The following is a 20,442-nucleotide window of genomic DNA, read 5'->3' on the forward strand; positions in this document are numbered from 1 at the left end:
CCAAATGGTGCAACTTTTTTTGCACTTTAAGCACGATTTGTGACCTAATTTATTATTTTGCAACAGTAAACAGTGCATCAAGGCCTCTGAGGTTTCTGCTTCATGCTGTCCCCTGTCGTGCATGCTGTTTATCTAAGATTATTTAGCACTGCTTTGTTATAATATTGATCACTAGTACAAACATGGCCAGACTTCAAAGTTAAAGTTTGTTAGAGAAATGTAAGTACTTAAAAAGATAAATAATTTTCGAAATATCGTTTTCCCCTTTATTGGTTGACTACGTTTGCTAATAACATTTGTCAGAAAATCTGTGATTTGGTTTTTTTTTAGTGTCTCAATAAAAAAAAAAAAGCTGGACTTAGAATGGATTGCATCTGATGTTGCTAATGTTTCCTGGAAATGGAAAACTGTGATAACAGCTGCTATCTTGGCTCATTTTCAAAAAAAAAAAAAAGATTTTTTTTTTACAGCAGCAATTTACAAGTAGTTAAAACTATTTCCAATAGGCTTGCATCTTTACTAAAAACGTAAGTCAGTCAAATGTTTCCTTTCCAATAAGATTACTTCTTCTATTCTTTCACCAAGTCATTGACTATCAGAATTGTTTTTAGCCAAACAATACATTTATTCTAAAAATAAATGTTAATTTATGAAGTAAACTAAAATTTAGCCATGTATGGAAGACAACACAAAATGTAGGTTCTTTCTATTGTTAAAGCAAAAAAACGAGGGTAAGAATTAAGAAGGTATCAGCAGATACAATACCTAAAGAGATCATATCAAGTAAAGGTTTTGTTAAAATACATTTTAGAGGAATAGAAAACGTTTCCATGGGTATGTATGTTTTTGGTGTTTGTTTAATTGCAAACATATCTGGTTTCTCCTTAGATTTAAACTTTCCCTTGCAGTGGTTGTAACTAAAGAGTGTAGCATTGTAGAAGATAAATGATTGGCCTCAATGGTGAAAAGTAAGTTTTGCCTTTGGATATGCAACTAAAGCTCCTGGTGAAGTCAGTGGGAGTTCAGTGCATATTCAAGGGTAGAATTTGGCCCCATAGCTTTGCAAAATACTTTCAGCTTGAATAATTAAAAGGTGTTTTTAATACAAGGAAAGCAGAACATTAAAAAAATTAACATGTTGGTGTCCCTTTTTATGGTCTCTGCAAAATAATGATAAAGACAATCATACTTTTTTTTTTTTAATTTACAGCTAAAATTTGAGCCTGATTATTTGGAATATGCAGGCGCTTTCAAAATTACTCAGTTTATGTAGTGGAGACTATTGTCAGTATGCTAAAGGAATTGTTTATTTCTGTCATGCACAAATATAGATTTTATTTATTTGGTGTATGCAATTCAGTCAAGCCACAGCATTCCTATCAATGATGTTGAAGGCATGAAGACCTCCAGGAAGTTGAGTCATTTTACAGTCCTCAATAATAGGTGTCATGGTTTGTGACTGCCCACACTGACATAGTGGCCTGTTGCTAAAATGCCACCGAAATTCTGCTGCAGCACAAATTCCATGTCTGGTGCGAAACCGGTTCAGCAGGGTCCATTGCCTTTGCAGTAAATCAAACCCAAGTTTGACAATGAGTGGGGGTCCGAGACAAGATAATTATTTATCTCTTTCTCTGAGGACTGTGAAGCTCACCACACGTCCTCTACTGTAAATCCCTCACTCAGTAAAACTTACCCACAATGGGCGATGTGAGGGCAGATGACCATGTGGTGGATTAAACAAGTCTTTAATTAATGGTAGCTGTGACAAATCATGCAATTTCATCACGCGCTTTGCTGCGTTTTCCTCTTTGTGAACACTGGGCGGAGCAATATTGCAGTATATTGAATAGAGATAATACTTCTTGATATGAAGTTCCTAAGGCATATTAAATAGACTGTATCCGGCTACACAATGATGATGATTTAAAACAGGCCAGGCCACAAGGTGAAGCAAAGGAGTAGTTTAGAATTGCACCCTCTTCATCGCATTTGAGATGGCAATGAGGATTGACACCAACTGGTAAAGGGAAGTAGAGTTTTGGCAAAAGGATGCAAAATTCATTTACTTGTGCCTCAGTTTCTTCAAATGAAAAAAGGGAAGCATGATACTTACCCTCCACAGTAAAGTGCGTTGAGATCTATGAATGAAAACCATTACATAAGAGCTATGTATTATTTTTATTATTTACTATTGATTTGTTCAAAAATGTCTGCTGGAATCAGAATATCCCAGAATTCAATTTTTAAATCCTTTTTTTGTGCATTAGAAATGAAATAGTTGAATGGTCTTTGACTACAGTCTCACGTCTTTGTTATAAAAAAAAATGTTTAAGCTCAGAGTAAAGGGCCTGCTTCAAAGTCTCTTCAGCTGTCTGCTTGAATCTCATTCTTTTTACCAAGACCTGAGCAGATTTAAAATCTTGGGAAGTTCTAATATTCCAAATGCTCTGACTTTTCTACCTTTATGGTTGTACAGCCATTCCAGTTTTAATTCATGTCGTCCATGAAGTAGGACCTTGGAAACAGTCATTGTCAATGGCAAGGTTTAGTACCATTGATTTACATAGAGGTGCTTCAGCACATCCAGCAGATTAAAACACCTTGAATAGAAGGAGACCAGGTCTGCCTAAAAGAGAGCACTAATAAACTAAAAGAATTTCTAGTACACTTTAAGATTCTAAAGAACTCCTAGAGATAAGAGTAGATCAGATTGAATCTTACAAATTGGTTCCCCTCAGGACATGGCGACTGCCCTCATATACTCAATCCTTAACACTTGAAGAGATTTTTCCTTTACCTTCTTTAAGATGTCATGATTTTAATATTTGTATTTGTAATACTAATGCTCCGAAACTTAAAAATGGGCTGAAATTAAATAAACTGGAAAACAAATAATACTGTAGTACCCTGTTTCAGGATACTGAGGAATAGGATACTAATCATGAGAAGAAACATGTCTAGCCTGAAATACATTTTAAAGCAAACTTCACATCCTCCTTCACTCTCTTCCCCAGACCTGTACTGAGGCCTTCAGAGCTCTGTGTTTCCCCTGCTACAGCAGATGGCATCACTGGAGCGGTGTAAGGAATGCCACTCCTGCATATCTTTGTTCTAGTGATTTCATCAACTAAAGCAGGTCTTGACAGGAAAAAAGCCTTTCAGTTCACCTTTGAGTATCATATACTGTTGTACAGAGCTTAGGAGGCAGAGAAACTTTTTTTGATCCAGGAAAGGAATTAAAAAATATTTTTCCAATTCCAGTCCTCTTGACCTGAAACCTTAGTATTCCTTCAATACGCATGTTCTATACAAGTAACAACTTTTTCTCTAAGGACAAGATTTCTTGATCCATGCTGAATCTGCCAGACATTTTGCTTTGACATCATAGTACGACAAACGTGCTTTCTAACATTTCCTTCTTGTTGATTACTGTTGCAAAGGACAGCTTCTTAAAGAGCATGAATCAGATCCATGTTCACACATTGCATATGCAGCATTTCTGTGGCTGACAACAAGGACTCCATATACAAGCTAACAGTGAAATAAGGTTAAACCGGAGAAGGGCATGCTGAGACTGCTGTAATTCGGTAGCAATTTTTTCCCAAGTACTCATCATTATTATGACTAGATATTTAGCCTTAGGTGTGCTGAGGAAATCAGTCTGGCTCATCCATCTAGTGTTGACAAATGCTGGGGTGGATATTGTCCTGTTAGGTTAATCATTACTTTATTTGTCTGAAAGATTTGCTAATTCCTATAGCTATGTAGGATGGCTATTGTGGTACTTAGCAGATGACTTCAATGCTGCAATAACCTTTTTGGTATAGCCATTTGTACGCTGTGTCTTGAAATTAGAGTGGACAATGACTCTCTTGAGGATATGAACCTTGCACAGGTTGTGCATGTCTGATGAAATGTTTTTGTAATGATAGTCTGCACATCACTTCAGCCATCCCTTGCATACTGTTTCCCTTATCATTGCCTAAGCCTATCAGGTACCTTTTAATCAAACCTCCAAGCCGTTTAATCTAGGAAATATTTTACATGTCTTGTCCCAGTACTGAATGCTTCTACAAATTCTTCTGCACAGGAAACAGCTGAGACATACATCCTGCCCCCACCACAACTGAAGTGCATAGTCATCCTCCGGAGACCTAATCCAGATCTCCCACTTTGTGATAGATCACTGTTACTTCAATATTATGGCATTTTGAATGGACTTTTTAAAGACATATGAAAGCTGTTTAAGCTCGTTATCAGAGAAACTGTAGGATTAAAAATTACAGATTTTAGCAAACAATTTGAAAATCAATAATTCCTTTATTTATCTGCCAAGAGATAAGTTCAGGGTTCAGGGCTTTTCTTGCTGCAGCACAGTCACAAAAACCACAATGTCAGGAACGTTGGCAGTACAGTTCTCTTCATCGATGAAGTGCTACCATCAATCTAAGGCCTTTTTTGTTAGATAAAAGCATATTTAACAAAAACACCATTTGATTTGTAATGTTTTCTTTCTTTCTTTCTTACCATTGCTGATTGACAACCTTTTTGTGTAAATTAAAATGATCTGCTGCCATACCAGCTTGCTGTCTTCTACATGATGGTATAGTCCATTATTTCTAACATCATAGCCATTTCCATAGTAGTGGTGTCACAAATGTGTTCTGAAATCACTAATGTAATCAGATAGAGAGCTGATTTTTTTTAAAAGGGAGCCATCATAATATCTTTCAGATGAGAATACCTGTCTTTACATACCCTAATTTTATATAACATTTTGCAAATAAATAAATAAAGCATAAGAGTTTACAAGGTTGATAAATTGTTATACGTATAACTGTAACAGAGTGTTAGCAGTCCTCTAGGATCAAATTTCTACCATTAAGATGATTTTTCACATCGTTGTTCAGCTGATCTCTGTATGTGTACAGGGCTGCAAAATTTTTACCAGTTTCTCTCTGTAAGAACTACAGAAATCCAGAATCCAGATCTAGCTCTGGGAGTCATTTGGGCCCAAATCCAGAAAAACACTTAAGCATGAATGATGCTTAAATTTAAATATGTGAGTAGTCCTATTGAATTAATGTGCTTAAAACTAAGCATGTGGCTAAGTGCTTTGCTGGATTGGGGCCTTGTAGATCTGCACTCTAAAGAACAGGCACTGCAAATACGGCAGCAGTAAAACCTGGCCCACCCTTTTAATGTGCCTTAGTCCTGACCTGAAAGGAACCATTGTCTCTAGCAATGAGAAGTTGTTTCTGTGTCCTTGATAATCCTATCCTTGGCCTGTCTGCTAAGCCTGTCAACAAAATGGCCAGATAGTATTATTTGAGATGCTGAATTTTATGACGTAGATACTTGTCCACTAATAACTGGAGTGAGGCCACTAACTAATTTTCCATGGACCACCAAACAAGCATCAGATAGTAACCACTCCCAGTGACTGTGTATCCTGGCTGGACTAGAGCCATCGACAATTCCCTAAGCCATCCAGTGTCCTTAACAAATTTTGAAGTGCTGTGTTCTGGCAAATTGTAATACATTTTTCACCTTTAAATCTCTCTTAAAATCTCTGGGAGCAGAATTATCCATCACTGTTTTGCATTTTTAAAACTTTTGTGCAGCAGTTTACTCTGAGCTCTTTATATTAGCTAATAGGCTGTTTGTGCACAAATAAACATCACAGCCAGTTCTCAATCTGCTCCATGTTAAAGAAGGCTGCGACAGTTGTTGTTCTGTCTAAGGGCTAGAATAATTTGTCCTCTTGTCATTAACTTAATTTAACCCATTTTTCAGGGAGTAAAAGTAGATTGAGTGGTGTGTTGTGCTCCAAATATATATCTCTTTGGCCAAGTGACACCCCCTCTTTGAGCTCCACTATCTGAAACATTGTAGGCATTTGGATCTGGTGTTTAGCATGGAACAATCCCAAAAAAGCATCCCACTAAGGATTTCATACCACAACAGACCCTAGTTTTTCAGAGATAAGCATTTATATATCTGGCAATTGAGTTTTGTCCCAACTATCACTATGAAACGAAGCAGTAATGGTCTTAAGATGTTACTGACCAGCTATGGGACTGTCTCCAGAGACAAAGCCTGTGGATGTTAATAAAATTTGTTTTCTGCATTTTAAAAATCCAGAATAGCATCTGGATACTAAGATAATGGGCACATTACAAATATATTTTAGACCATATTGACAACTTCAGTGGAAACAGGATGGATGATGAATGGATAGATAGAATTTCATATATTGAAATCCTGCAACTTTGTCACAGGATAAAGATTGCAGTGAAGTTATTGTGATTGACCAGCAATTCTATTTAGCTATGTCGTGTTTTCAGAAAGATACAAGGAAAACTCTAAAATAATGTTGTATTTTGTTTTTATTAACCAGTGAATTCAGGAGACGGTATTGACTACAGCCAGCAGAAGCGTGAAAATATTGGAGATTTGATTCAAGAGACACTGGAAGCCTTTGAGCGCTATGGTGGAGAAGACGCTTATATAAACATTAAATACATGGTCCCTACCTATCAATCGTGCTTGTTAAACTAACAGATAAGACAGTTGTGTCAACAGGGATGATTCCATTTGTATTCTCAAAGGCTATATCCAATTCTGGATAATATCTTGTTATTCATGCTTTCTTCCTCTACAGCTGCTAAAGTAGTGGCTTCTGGACCATTAAACTGCTAGCACTATTGTGAACAAGTCTTTCCAATACATAAATAGTGCCTGTTCCTTAGATTACAATGGTGTACTGTGCTTATTTGTTTTGTGAAAGAATTACTTCTTTATAACAGAGCTGACTGGAGCAGAAGTCAGAGTTAAACCTTCAGTTGTGTAGACAATAAAACCATAATTTTCATACACAATTCAGCAATTACTGTTCTGTGTCCGCTTGCCGTGGGGGTGATGTCAGGGGTTGTAACAAGAAGAGTTTATGCTGACTGCTTAATAGGTGTTTGTGATGGAAACGAAAGTTCAGCAATGCCTCTCCAGCAGCTGTGCAAAATTATGTGCTCTGATATACAATAAAACTGTTGAATGTATATACCAGTTACAGTAGGAAACTTTATACAGTCCATTATAAAGCTCTGTGATAAAAATTAATTAATGTTTCTTCCTCACTCATGATATGGGTTTCCAGGTGTTTCCCTTTTTATGTAGTTTGGGTTCTTATTTAGGAAAATATAACATGAGAGTAGTTTTAAAAAAAAATCTCAAATTTATCAGCTGGGGTAAGGTGAATATGTATTATACAATCCCAAAACAAAGTGCTATATTAACCAACCATTGCACAGTTGTTTATGTAGAAAGGACACTAGTATTCTTCATAGCTCTTAAAATCTTTTTTTAATTGTTTATAGTTTATAATTGTTTGTAAGTTTCCTCACTAAATAAGTTGTCACCAGTGCATCCCCATAGCAGGTTGTTTTCATAGCCTTGCATGTAAGTGAGGCTTTTGGAATTGATTTTATTAATTTAAATACATAAATATAAAGTACACCAATAAAGAATTACATGAACTTCAGTATTGCCACACCCACTCATTCAAAAATCATGAGGTAGTTTTTTGTTGGGGGGGCATTAATTACAAATTTTGGGCTCATTCTGTTTGTCTTCTCCTTTCTGATCTTTTAAGCTGCACCTGGGTCACATCAGGGCCGCCCAGAGGGGGGGGCAAAGGGTGCAATTTGCCCCGGGCCCCGGGCTTCGCAGGGGCCCCCAAGAGAAGAGCGGAGGCTCCCGCCTCCGCCCCTCTCCTGGAGCCTCAGCGCATCAAGCGCCGAGTCTCCTGCCGAGCCCTTGAGCCCCGCCCCGATCCGAGCCGCGTGGTGAGGGGGCGGGGCTGGGAGCTCCAATGGGGCCTGAGCCCCGCCCCGCTCAGAGCGGCGTGGGGAGGGGACGGGGCAGCTGCCTCCGCTCGGCGTGGAGCTCACAGCCCCGCCCCCTCACCACGCGGCTCTGAGCGGGACGGAGCTCAGGCCCCGCCGGAGACGCGCTCGGGTAAGAGGCTGAGGCTGGGGCCTGGGCCGGGGGGGGAAGTGGGACCCGCTGCTGCCGCCGCCGCCGAAGCGCAGCCCGGTCTTCGGTGGCGGGGGGCCCCTTCTGTTCCGGGACCCGCCGCCGAAGTGCCCCGAAGGCCCGCGGCGGGGACGCCCCCCCGCCACCGAATTACCGCCGAAGACCGGGCTGCGCTTCGGCGGCGGGTCCCGCTTCGGCGGTAATTCGGCGGCGGGGGGTTCCGGCGGCGGGTCCCGGAACAGAAGGGCCCCCCGCCGCCGAAGGCCCCGGGCCCCCGCAATCCTCTGGGCGGCCCTGGGTCACATTTTCAAGCTTGTCTATGTAAACATGAGGGCTAGAAACTTCCTTTTTTAATGAAAGCTGATATCCTCATGAATCTGGGCGATTGGGCTTTTGGAAAAACATCAACTATCACTAGACTCATGACAAAATCATGGAAGTTGGGAACACAGGAACTTTAAAAATTAAACCATTTTGGAAAATCATTTTAGTAAGGTAAATCAAATTGTGGGGCTGCCAACCCTGACAAATGTACCTTTAAGCATGACAGGCAGTGTGTTTCTGGGCAATTATAGCATAACTCAAAGTCCTTTATAAAGCACAAAACCAAAGGCCAAGTGATTTAAAGCACTTCAGTAATGGTATGACCTTCAAATACACTCCCTAGTTGGTTTACTGCTATCAAGAGATGGAATTTATACATAAAAATGGAAAATTGAGCTCCTGCATTCACCAGTTCATATAGATGCAGCACTGACATACAGATATCCTAGCGACAATTTCTAATTGAATATAATTATCAAACAGCCTCAGCCAGATCCTCAGCTGCTGTAAATAAGCACAGCTTCAGTGAGGCCAGTTAGCTACATGGATTTAGACCAGGTCAACAGTAAAGTTTTTTTTACCTCAAGTTTATTGCCAATTAGCTCAAAGGAGGTAAAAGTTGTAAAGGCTGGTGTGGACACTAGGCTGCAAGGTAAACCACAGTCCCTTTGTATTCTGGAACAAACATTTGGGGAGTGTCCAGATTACCTGTCCAGCCCTGTTAACTAACAATCAATTAACTCAAGGTAAAAAATGACTAATGTCGAAAAGACCCAGCTGTGGATCTGACTTTTTACCTACATACCTCTCTGAAACAAGGATGGACTGGATAAGTCTTTCACATGTAGACCTGAGCCACCTGGGATGGATGACACCTCTATATGCACTTAAAACCAAACAGTTTATTAAGCTCCTAAAAATTTGGGGTGTGGGTTTAATGGTGCCAAAAGGTCTCAACTCCTAGGGCTGGATTAAAGCATAAACACTATTGGCCCCTGTCTATGGCCCCAATTCCTGGAGTCATGTGATTACATCAGACCTCTGCTTTCATTTTGTTAAAAAGGTAAGTTTATAGTTTTCATGCTTGTGATGATAACATTGAAAAATGTGATTTGTGTAGCAACCACTAGCTGAGCCCACTGAAATCATAGCACTGGCAGGTGAACTGCCTTATGTACCTTAGCAGCTGTAAACTGCCAGACCTATTGCTCTGGATCACCTGCAAACTCTACTCCTCCTCCCCACAATAGGCTTTCTGCATGTGGCAGGAGACATGGACTAGAGTGGACCCCACCCAAACAGATATTCAGTTGCTGGGACAAGACCTTGCCCCAGCAACCTCTGCCTCTCCTGTGGGCAGGAGAGTGCTGATTCCTCTTCTGGGGGAAAGGAGGGGGTCCCAGGCCCCTACTATGCTAGGTCACACCCTGAATCCAGAATGGCTTCCTTGTCAGTTTCTCTGATGCTTTCAATGTGGTAATGCACTCATGAGGGGTATTGTTTGCACTTGATGTGAGCTATCTGCTTTCAGAGAGTAAAAAAAATGTTTTTAAATGTTAATTTCAAGTTTAACACTGTGCTGAATGTCCCCTTATGGGTCTAATTTGATCATTCAGTATATAATCCTACAGCTACTTAATTTTTAAAAAATCTAGGTACAAACTAGACAGCTTGCATACTGTTTGGAGTATGCAGTACTTGAGGATCCTGTTTATAAAACTATCTGCACTTGAGAAAGAAAACACAGTTGGTATTTAAAGCATAAATCAGCATCAGAATGTTTCAAAGTTGTGTTCAAGCCACTGGAACATTTGCACTTCCCCATTCTAAACCCAAGTTTCTGATCTAAGTCAGCTCAGAATATGAGGCTTGCAGGTTTAGTGAGCCTTCAATTCCTGTTTCTCAAAGGGGTGGTGTGGGGGAGAGAGAAGATGCTGCACAAGTTTCTGTGAGGAGCCCCTCCTATAAAGCCTCAAGTTGTAGAAGAATTGGAGCACTCACTGGACAGGAATTGTAAGTGATCAGAGGTAGTGCTAGCTTGGGCAATGCAATAAACATTCTCCAGGCCACACCCTTAGTGCTGCAGTTTGTCTATGGGGGCCCATCTTGGCGCACACAAGCAAAAGAAAATTTTAGACCTCAAACTAAAATGCTGTGGTCTTGCTAACCATAGCGTGTTGGAACAACTACTAAAACCTATGAAATGGGAACTAATCCTGGTACCTTTAAAACACTGAGAGCGACACAAAATCATCTTATCATGATGCAGTGGAGAAGCACAAGTAGGTAAGGATTAATTATCTTGGTTGGGGGGATGGGGTGAACAGGAGCACATGGAAAAACAAGAAAAAATTGTGGGTCGGTTTGTAATCAGATTCTAATGACACTGGCTCTTATAACAATCACTTATTACCTGGTTTGAAACAAAATATAGTATGGTTTTTCATAGATACAGCAAGACCTGAGATGTCTAAATGTCAACCATGCCAGTATTCTGATGCAAACTGTATGAAAAAGCTGTCACTAAAGTTGAGGCAGTTGGACAGGGAGGATGGTAATCAGTAGGCCAGTATGCTTCTCCCCACACATCCCTTATTTTGTTTTATGCCACGGGAAGGAAATACACATCACTTTCAGAGCTTGTCTACAAGCAGTTTTTTGCACTGTTATGCCGATCTTCATTTAGAAACCAATAAAGGTAATGTGGTGCAATGCCCTAATGTGAAGGCCGAGATATCAGTATAAATGTGCTTCTACTGGTGTCGCTTATTTGCATACCTTTCCGAGAATAAGCTATACCAGTAGAAGCACCTTGAATACCAGGAGAACTGCATTCAGACGAGGGCTTGTAATGACCTAGCGATTCCTATATACAATCACACAGCAGTGAAATAGTTAAATCAGGACCAAAAATAGCCCTGGAAAACAAGGGAAAAGGCCAGATAAATGGTATGATCTACACTTTCAATGCATAGTCATCACCCCCCTCAAAGTCCTGGAGTCCCTGGCCCTTGGGCAGTCAGCCTGGTGGGAATGCCCTGGAGCTAAGGCCCCTTGCAGCCTGCCACAGGACACCCAAGCTCCTGCCTCTGCAGCAGCCACAGTGAGCCTAGAAGCCAGAAAGGCCTAGCTTAAACCAGGAGTCTCAGGGCTTCCAGACTCCCTGCCATGGGTAAGCCAAGCCCTGGCTAGAACTGGAGCTCCCAGGCATCTAGCTTTGTGGCAGCTGGGAACTTGGAAGCCCTGGTGTCTTGGGTAGCCTGTATAGTGGGGGCTACCCAGAGCTGTGAAGCCTGTAAGCCTAGGCTCAGCAGCCCATCAGATGAGAGAGCAGGACACCAAGCAGGCTTCTGTTTGGCTCCTGCCTGTGGTTTCAGAGATTGTCAAACTAGATACGCTTCTGCACAACATCTTAGCATCAACAAATTGGAATTTTCCAGTGAAAGGCATTTTCATCTGAAAAGTCCCAAACAGTGCTAGTTGGGACCCAGCACAGTTTTCAGTGATGCGGTCAGGTGGTGATGAGGTTGTTCTACGCAATTTGTTCCCATAAAAACCCACCATAACTTGCATGCTAAGATGTGACATTAGTTAGTGATGGCCTTGACTTTAAATTTGTGGGACAAGGACTTGAACACCTTGTCTTCCCACCCAGGCAGCAACTGCCAAATTACAAAAAGAAAAGGGTAACTTCTCCTAACCTCTCCCCAATGCATAATCTTCCAAAAGCACAGTCAGGCCACAGTCTCTCCTCTCCCCAGGCTACGGGCAATGACTTAGCTTCTCCCCAGCACCCTGTCAAGTGTTAGCCCCCATACCTCTGGGCTTGCCCTGGGTCTCTCTCAATGCTCCTTGCACTGGGCCTCGCTGTGCTGCACTGAACCAAACAGCAAATGGAGGGGATGGAAGAATGGGCACGGACCAGCAGCCATGAAAGTGATTGGCTGTAGGGGAAAAACTACAGAGGCAAAGGCTTCTCCTCTGCAGTTTTCACTGCATGGCAAGAGCATAGGAGGTGGCTGATGCTTTGGGGTTGGTGATGCAGAGCTGCTCCTGGCATTAGTTAAAGCAGAACATTTCTGCAAGACTTGCCCTCTGTTGCGTCTACCACAACGAAGGCCTAGACATGCCTGGGGGTGAGGGAGCAATAGCAGCTGTTTTGCTGAGATATGAGGACTGGAATGAACATGCTGAGGTGAGCAGCACTTTGCAGTAATGGCCCAAATATTGTGTGGCGCTGTTCTGAGCCTCACTGGGCCCTTTGGGGTTAAGTCTCATCATACCCCTCAGTGCTGTCAAATCTCTCCCAACAAAAGGGGCAGGGCATTAAGTTTTCCTAGTGTTGAAGTAAGTTTATCTTCTCATGGTCAGGGACAACTCGGCCCATGGAATCCTAGCAAACAGAGTGGGGAACATCTCTGTTGTTTAGCTCATCCCTGCCATATTCAGGATTGGCCTCTAAGTCCTAGTCTCGTGCCTACACTAGATCTCTTAAAAAATGTTATGGCCAAGCTTCAGAGACCTCCAGTATCATGTTATGTTGCCAGGTGGTGGGATACCGTGTATTGAGCAGCTAGCCAATGGTATGTGACTCACGTGCACCGACTAACTGATGCAGCGCCTGTTGAATGAGCATGTCCTTTTGTAGCAAATCACTTGTGTTCATGAGTTGCCTGAGGTGGTGTTTTCTTCTTTTCAGTTTACTCACAGAAATGTTTTCTGGATGGTGATTTATTCACTCGATCCTTCCACCACTGAGAGATAATTTAAAAAAAATATTGCTTATGGTCATTGTTTCATCATTTAGCATGGGGTGGGGGTGTCTTTTTTTTTCCTTCTGTAATCAAGATTATTTACCCTTATACGCTATTGTACAGAATTTCAGTCTAAAGATAGGGGCAGTAAAGACTAGTCCCTACTAGGTGTATTCTTGTAATAGTTTTAGTTTACTAGTGGGTGAGATTTACTTAAGAGCCTACACTAGAACCTGTTTAGTCATGTTTTTTTATTAGAAGGTCCCACGCTTGGCTGCTGCTGCAGCCTGAGCTCATTGCACATGCCAGAGGCTCCTTGAATTCCCCCCATTTATAACCCCTTCCCCTGCACAAGCTCCCGTTATCCCCCTCTACTTCAGGGGCGCCTTGTAACCCACCATACCCCCATCATCTCCCTTATACCAGGAACTCTGTGTGCCCCCTGTTCCACACCCCTCCCCACTGCGCCTTCCCCACACTAGCAGGGACTCTGTGTACTCCCCTTGCCTCCCCACATGCTAGGAGCTGTGGCCTGCAGGTCCCTCTTTCCCCATAACACTGTACCCCATTTCCCCATGCCAGGGATTCTGAGTGTCCCCTTTCCCCTGCCATGTTTTTTCTTTCTGACTGGAAAATAAGTCCTTGAGAGTATCAACATTTTAAACTGCATTGGGACAGTGGGCAGAGCTGAGATGGGGGCTTATCATTATGCTGGGAGACCAATATTAATGGGTGCCATCAATCTATAACCATTCTTTTGAGCTATAAACATTACAGGGGTAGTAGAAGCTGCTGGGTCTGCTAACCCACCAGTGAAATGGCTCTCTGTGCATGTCTCCCTGTTCTGGTTGTCCAGTTTTCACCACAAGCAATAGGATTCTGTCCTTTCATGCCTAGAACATTCCGTGACTTTTTTTTTTTTTTACTTGATCAGGTGTGGCATTCGAAAAGTTATCTTATTACAGGCAAGCAGAGGAACACCTTCAAGTTGAGTGTAGGGCATTGCTTTGCTCTGCCAATAATAGAATAAAGAAATTCTTTAAATTTATTCATCGTTTTCTCTTTGTGGGATGGATCCTGCTCCTGTTGGTCACTGTCAATTACCTTAGATTTCAGTGACATCTGGACTGTCCCCTTTCCTCACTTTCTCTGAGCTGGAGAGATGTTTTTGTGAATTGTAATTGTGATCTGCAGCCTCAGGAACCTAGGCAGCAGGCAAAGATTCTGGAGAGTGAAATCTCTGAAGTCGCCTACAGAACCATTATATGAAATTCTCCAGTATGCAATGGATGCTCAGGGCAATTACTTTAATGCTGCCATTAACAACAATTGGAAGGCTAAATTTTCCCCTCCTCTCTCAGGAAAATAAAACTTACACCTATTATTCATTTTCAATTCTGTGAATCTAAGAAAAATAAAACTTAACTCCATTATTGCAAAGCCAATGGTAAAACCTATATCTTTTCTAAAGTACTCTTGGAAAAAAGCTTGGAAGTCTAACTGTTCAATACAGCATTTCAGTCTTGATTTTATTTCTTAGCTATTCGCTTGAAGAACTCAATGCTGGAAACTTTTTTTTAATAACACTGCATCATTTGTGGCTGTTACAAAAGTAGAAATTGCTACTCTACTGCCTCAAGAATCGAAGTGAGGGAACATCTGCTCTAAACTTCTTGAATCCAATTATTGCTCACTATGCGTTATTACTTACGGGACTAAAGCTTTTTTCTGCCGACGTGCAGGGCTTTGGCCTAAAATATGTTTGGCTTAGTTAAAACCAACCTACAGCTAAAACTATGTCCGTATATAATCAAGCCCACATGTAGTTTGATGCAATTAAGGGCACAATAGGAGCATTCTAAAAGATTGCTTTTAAAAGGCCTTTTGTCTGCTCCCCCCCATCTGACTTGGGTGTACAAGCATGGAAAAATGCAACAGTCAGGGGGGAAAAAAAATCCATGAAGAACTGTATTGACATAAAGGGGTGGGTGTGTGTGTGTATATTCAACAGCAGAGAAATAAGGTGTGTGCGGTGTAGGCGTTGTTAGCGTTCTGATAGAAATCCCCCACATCCACCCACCCACATTAAAAGAATGTTTCCAATGAAGAAGGAAAAACCCACTGAAAAGCATTCCAGAAGAGTGAGCCTCTTTTTAAAATAAATAAATTAATTTAAAAAATCTAGTGTTTGTGATGGCTTTGTTTAGAGAAAAAGAAGAATCAAGCTAGCTGTGCAGGAGCCAGATATTTTGGGGAGGGAGGGATCTTTTTATTTCCCCCTCCTTTTAAAGTGCATCCAATATTGCCAACCAACTTAATTGATTGAAAAGTATCTGGAAAATACAGCCCTTGAACTCGAATGCTTAGCAGCCTAACAATGTCACGTGTACTGCAAAGGCCACATATCTCACAAAATACCACAACATTTCACAAAGGAGGCTTAAGAGCTCCAGCTGAATACAGCTTTCTGTGTGAAATATCTTTATGGATCTACAAAGCAGTTAAACCCTCGGGGAGGGGGGATGTGTACATCTCTTATAGCGTGACAGCAACAAGTGTAACTACCATAGAGGCCTCATTAATAAGGGTTCTCCCTTATCAGTAGAAGGAAAAAATAAATCCTCATTTCAGAAAAGGAAACTAAACCACTAAATTTCAGCTGCTTGTTTTTAAATCCTAAGTATAGTTTAAAAAAAACCCAAAATGCCTTACTAGGCTCTGGTTGCCTTGAAGGGCCAGATCCTGACCACTTAAGCAACTGGGAGACAAGATCAGTGCCTAAATACACTAGTTAGGACTCTTTCTTATTGGTAGTTTTAATTTTTTAGCTCATACATTATTATTTGCAGTGGTCTGTTCTGTAGCATGAGTATAACTAAAGGACAAATATGAGTTATTTTTTTAATAAAAGCAAACACGGAATCCTCTATTTCCAGCCTTTTTTTAATGAGTATTTCTCAGCTCCCTATAAGATGTTTGTATCTCCTCTATTAACCAGCTCCCCTTCATGCCCACAAATATTTCCAACTTTTTATTACCGGCATGTAGTGTCTAGCTGCCTTTTCATGTCTCCCACATCCTTATATTAGATTTTTTTTTTCAGAGCTTTCACTCACTCATGGTTTTTTATAACCTGATCAATAGAAGGCAGTTGTACAAACAGCACTTTTTAATTTCCAGGGAGCTACATAAAGAGACGAAGGTGAGGGGCAGCCATGGCTCAATCCAATATTATGTTTAATTTTACTTATTTTCAGTTTCTCATGAAAATTTAAGTGTCTCTTAAATTATGTACAGCCGTTTCATTTGCCCTGCTTAAGCTTTCTGAAATAACTTTTGTCTAGATTTCCATCCAGAGGAGTGAGAGATTTGTGCATCTGAGGCACATTGCTTCCTGATGCACTCAGGATGGGATGTTAGATTAGTCTGAGACTCCTCTTCTCTAGAGGGAAAAGCGCTGACTGCAGGCCTAAGCTAGCAAAGCAGACAGAGGCTGTAGGAAATTGGGAACAAACAAAAGAGGGGTCCAGGAGTCAACCTCCCTCCCCTGCCCCTGAAATGTTTGAACTACTCGATGTAATTTCCTGCATTTCAGATCATTTAAAAAATTTCAGAACAAAACGTTGATTGGGAGGGAAAAAAGACATCTGTATTCTATAGGAGTCTAATTCGGCAGAGTGGCAAGTTGGGCTCCATTAAAACTCTAACTAAACCTCAGGGTCCTAAACACCATCCCATTTCACATAGCAGATGTTCCAATTTTTATAAGGACAGTCCCGATTTGTGGGGCTTTGTCTTTTATAGGCACCTAACCCCCACCCCAACCCGACTTTTCATGTGCTATCTGGTCACCCATCCCAGACACATACAGGGCCTGACTTCTCAAAGGGGCTTGGGAGCTACAGCATTTTGGAAAAATCAGACCCTCAGTGTTTCAAACTGAGGCACCAAAACTTGGGGAACAGGTCTGAAAATTTGGTTATATATCTGTAACAAATTGTATTTAAGGCACATCCTGCTTTCTTTCTGTTGAGCTAAACAACTCGGAGCTTAAGGAACTTCTATGGGAAATTGAGACAATGAGGTGATTATTATATCCAAGGGCAGGAGTTCCTTGCAAAGGTAATGGGATAAAATGACCTTGTCTATACTCTGAAAATGCTCTGTTGCTGACGATGGGTGTAACGGTGCTGAGCACACTGTGTCACCTTGTCTACTCTAAGGACATTTCTCAACTAGCTTTAGCATCACTGGAAGTCTGTTGGCTGCCAACGCTATTTTCGGTCCCAAACTGATCAGACTTGCTCTGAGCACGGTTAGATGACGCTGTGCTGAAAACTGTGTACACTAGGGCTCCCTGTGTTACTAACACTGATTCAGCTGAACTGATATTGGCAATAAGAACAGCCATAGTGGGTCAGACCAAAGGTCCATCTAGCCCAGTATCCTGTCTTCTGCCAGTGCCAGGTGCCCCAGAGGAAATGAATAGAACAGGTAATCATCAAGTGATCCATCCCCTGTCACCCTTTCCCAGCTTCTGACAAATAGAGGCTAGGGACACCATCCCTGCCCATCCTGGCTAATAGCCATTGATGGACCTATCCTCCATAAATTTATCTGGTTCTTATTTGAACCCTGTTATAGTCTGGCAGACTTTTTTGCAAATGTTCCTAGTGCAAACAAGGTCTGCAAGCACAGCCATTTGAGAAACTGGGGCTAAAAGAGCAGGTTTTAACCTCAGATGCTGAATGTGGTTTATCCTGGGCTGCACTGGCAGCTGAACTGTGTCCAGCACCAGTGCAGATACACCCATTGCTGACACCAGTTGTTAGCTACAGGTAATTTTCATAGTTTAGACAAGGCACAAAAGAATGCCCGATGACTTGGCACCGCCTAAAGCGGATGGAGGCAATGTACCAGCCCAACATCCAGGGCCATTTGGTCTATCTGAAGGTAATGATTTTTGAGCGACAGGCCATGCACACATTCTTTACAAAGGACTTCACTGTTATCAGGATAAGGGAAAGACACAGGGGCTGTGTCTACACAAGCCTTTTTTCTCTAAAGTTTCCAACTTTTGCTAGCACCAGTGCAGGGCTACTATCAGTAGCAACAGTGAGCAGGCTAGAGTAGATGAGCTCTGTGTCCTCTAATCCTGCCTAGATATGGTGCATAAAATGCTGCTACCTGCTTTTGTCTACACTAGAGTTCCTGCTCCTGCCACGAGTGTGGGGGAAACGTTAGGAATAGTTTCCTAACCTAGACCAGGCCAGAGATGCAGCAGTTGGAAGCAATACCCGAGAGAAATAGTAACCAGAGTAATAGTAGTTTGAACACAGACATGTTTTCCTTGAGCCCTGAAGTGTGGTTAACTATGTATAAACTTTCACTGCTGCTTTTGCTCTTTTCTCCAACTTTGCTAAAGGCAAGAATAGGAACTGTGTACACAGTAAATAAAACTTGACTGGGAAAGAATATCCGAGGTCTGTGTCTACTCATTTCTATCATTCTCCCAAGTCCAGACTCTACTTCACTGTCTGGAAGTGGAGATATTAATTTTTAAAAATTTTACTCCTGTAGCTCCTTCCATCTAAGGCTCTCAAAACAGTTTACCACCACTAAGCAGCTAAGCCTCATAACACGCCAGCAAGGGAGGGAGACGTTATTACTCCTGAGTAAATGCAAGTCAGGCCTTGTCTACACTATTGGGGTAAGTTGATGTAATGTATGCTACTCCAGCTACAGAAATAATGTGTCTGGAGTTGATGTAGCTTAGGTTGACTTACCGCAGTGTCTAAGCTGTGCTGCGTCGATTGGAGACGCTCTGCGGTTGACTTCCCTTACTCCTCTTGTTCCGGGGAGTACTGGAGTAGACCGGAAAGCGCTCTGCGATCGATTTTGCGAGTCTTCATTAGACCCACTAAATCTCCCCGATCTCAGCAGTGTGGATCATAAGTGTAGACATGACCATACACACAGCAGGCTGTGTCAGAGCTACAGGTAAAACTCAGTTTCTTGCTCTAAACTGGTGACTCCTCTTTCAGTGTTTGGTCCTCAATGTGAGCTCTTGATCTCAATGAAACTAAAATGGGGAAGTGATTCCATAAGAGACTCTCTTTTTCAGTTCAGCGTGTACAAAACTTGTAGTTACACAAAGTAACATTTGGAGCTAAATCTCCCTTGTCTTATCCTTTGTGATTTGTCTCAGTGAGGTCAATGGGATTATTTGTGTGAGAGAGGAGAGCAGGAACTGACTCCTGACCTTCTCTTTAAACCTGTGTTGTTGTATCACAGGCTGTGAGTTTTCCCTCTGTAATTCTTTTTCTACCTTCAGAAGCACTTCGGAGGGCTTGTGCTTACATTATAACCATATCTTCTTCATGTGGCTGCTGCACCTTACTTCTGTGCCTTACTTTGTTCTCTATCCCTTTCACTTGTTCTCTTTTAACTCTCATGTCTAAATTACTTTCTCCTGCTAATCTCAGAAGACTGAAGAGATTTGTCTTATTTCCCCCCACCCCCGTATAGTGATTTGGAATAAAAGTCGCATGCAGCATTTGCTAAGAAAAAAATTGCCAAAGTTAAAATCAGCAATGGGATGTGTGTGTTCAGAAATTGGTAAACTTCTATCATCAGGCAACAATAAGAATCATGAAATATGCAGCGAAAGACACTTCTTTTTTTAGTGTGAACTTTGTCTCTTCACACATTTCAGTAAATACACAGCCCAGGAGCAATAAATCCCCCAGCAGGAAAGCATGTTTGCGAAGAACACCTCAAGATGGCAACTATCTGTTTTTCCTAATGTAACTTCAAACTGAGGTTAAACATACAACTCAAACACTCACGTAAGTTAGACAAAACTCCTTTATACTAGCAGGAGCTATCAACAAGAACAAACATGAGACTGATGAACAGCTCCAAAACTTAAATTAAACCAAAATCTGCTTTAAAATATATTCTAACATTTCCCTCCCATAAAATCAGGTTTTAATAAGAGAGAAGACACAGCCAATAAATAAAATACAGCTGAACCTATGTAAAATTAACTTATCTGTTAGGCCAATTGTAAGCAGGTGTCTATTATGACACTAGAACTCCACTAGTATATTTATATATTATTTAATGATAGTTTGTGCATAGCTAGGGAACCAATGTACAAGAAGAGCCTCACAAGTCCCAGTTTCTTCTACATTAGCCACAGAGTAAAATCCCCAGATAGGTTCCATTACTTCCCTTCAAACCTCCCTAGGAATGAGGATAATGTCTCACATGTTGAAGTTCAATGAAAGCAGACAATAGACGGAAGTCTGGGGTTTTTTTGCAA

The 20,442-nt window shown here is 41.4% G+C and overlaps 1 protein-coding gene and 1 long non-coding RNA gene across 4 annotated transcripts in view; one reads left to right on the forward strand and one right to left on the reverse strand.

Moving 5' to 3' along the window:
- PACRG (parkin coregulated) overlaps positions 1-7,260 on the forward strand; it is a 447,225-nt gene extending 439,965 nt beyond the window's left edge. The window contains exon 5 of one of the 2 annotated variants that reach the window (XM_045009093.1): positions 6,404-7,260. In XM_045009093.1, the coding sequence (XP_044865028.1) occupies positions 6,404-6,564 (161 nt within the window). In that variant the 3' untranslated portion in view covers positions 6,565-7,260. The remainder of the gene's footprint in view (positions 1-6,403) is intronic. The other variant, XM_045009090.1, reaches the window with a different exon arrangement.
- LOC123366015 overlaps positions 1-20,442 on the reverse strand; it is a 101,981-nt gene that overhangs the window by 28,254 nt on the left and 53,285 nt on the right. The window lies entirely within an intron of this gene.

Source organism: Mauremys mutica, chromosome 3 (assembly GCF_020497125.1).
Source record: "Mauremys mutica isolate MM-2020 ecotype Southern chromosome 3, ASM2049712v1, whole genome shotgun sequence".
NCBI lineage: Eukaryota > Metazoa > Chordata > Testudines > Geoemydidae > Mauremys > Mauremys mutica.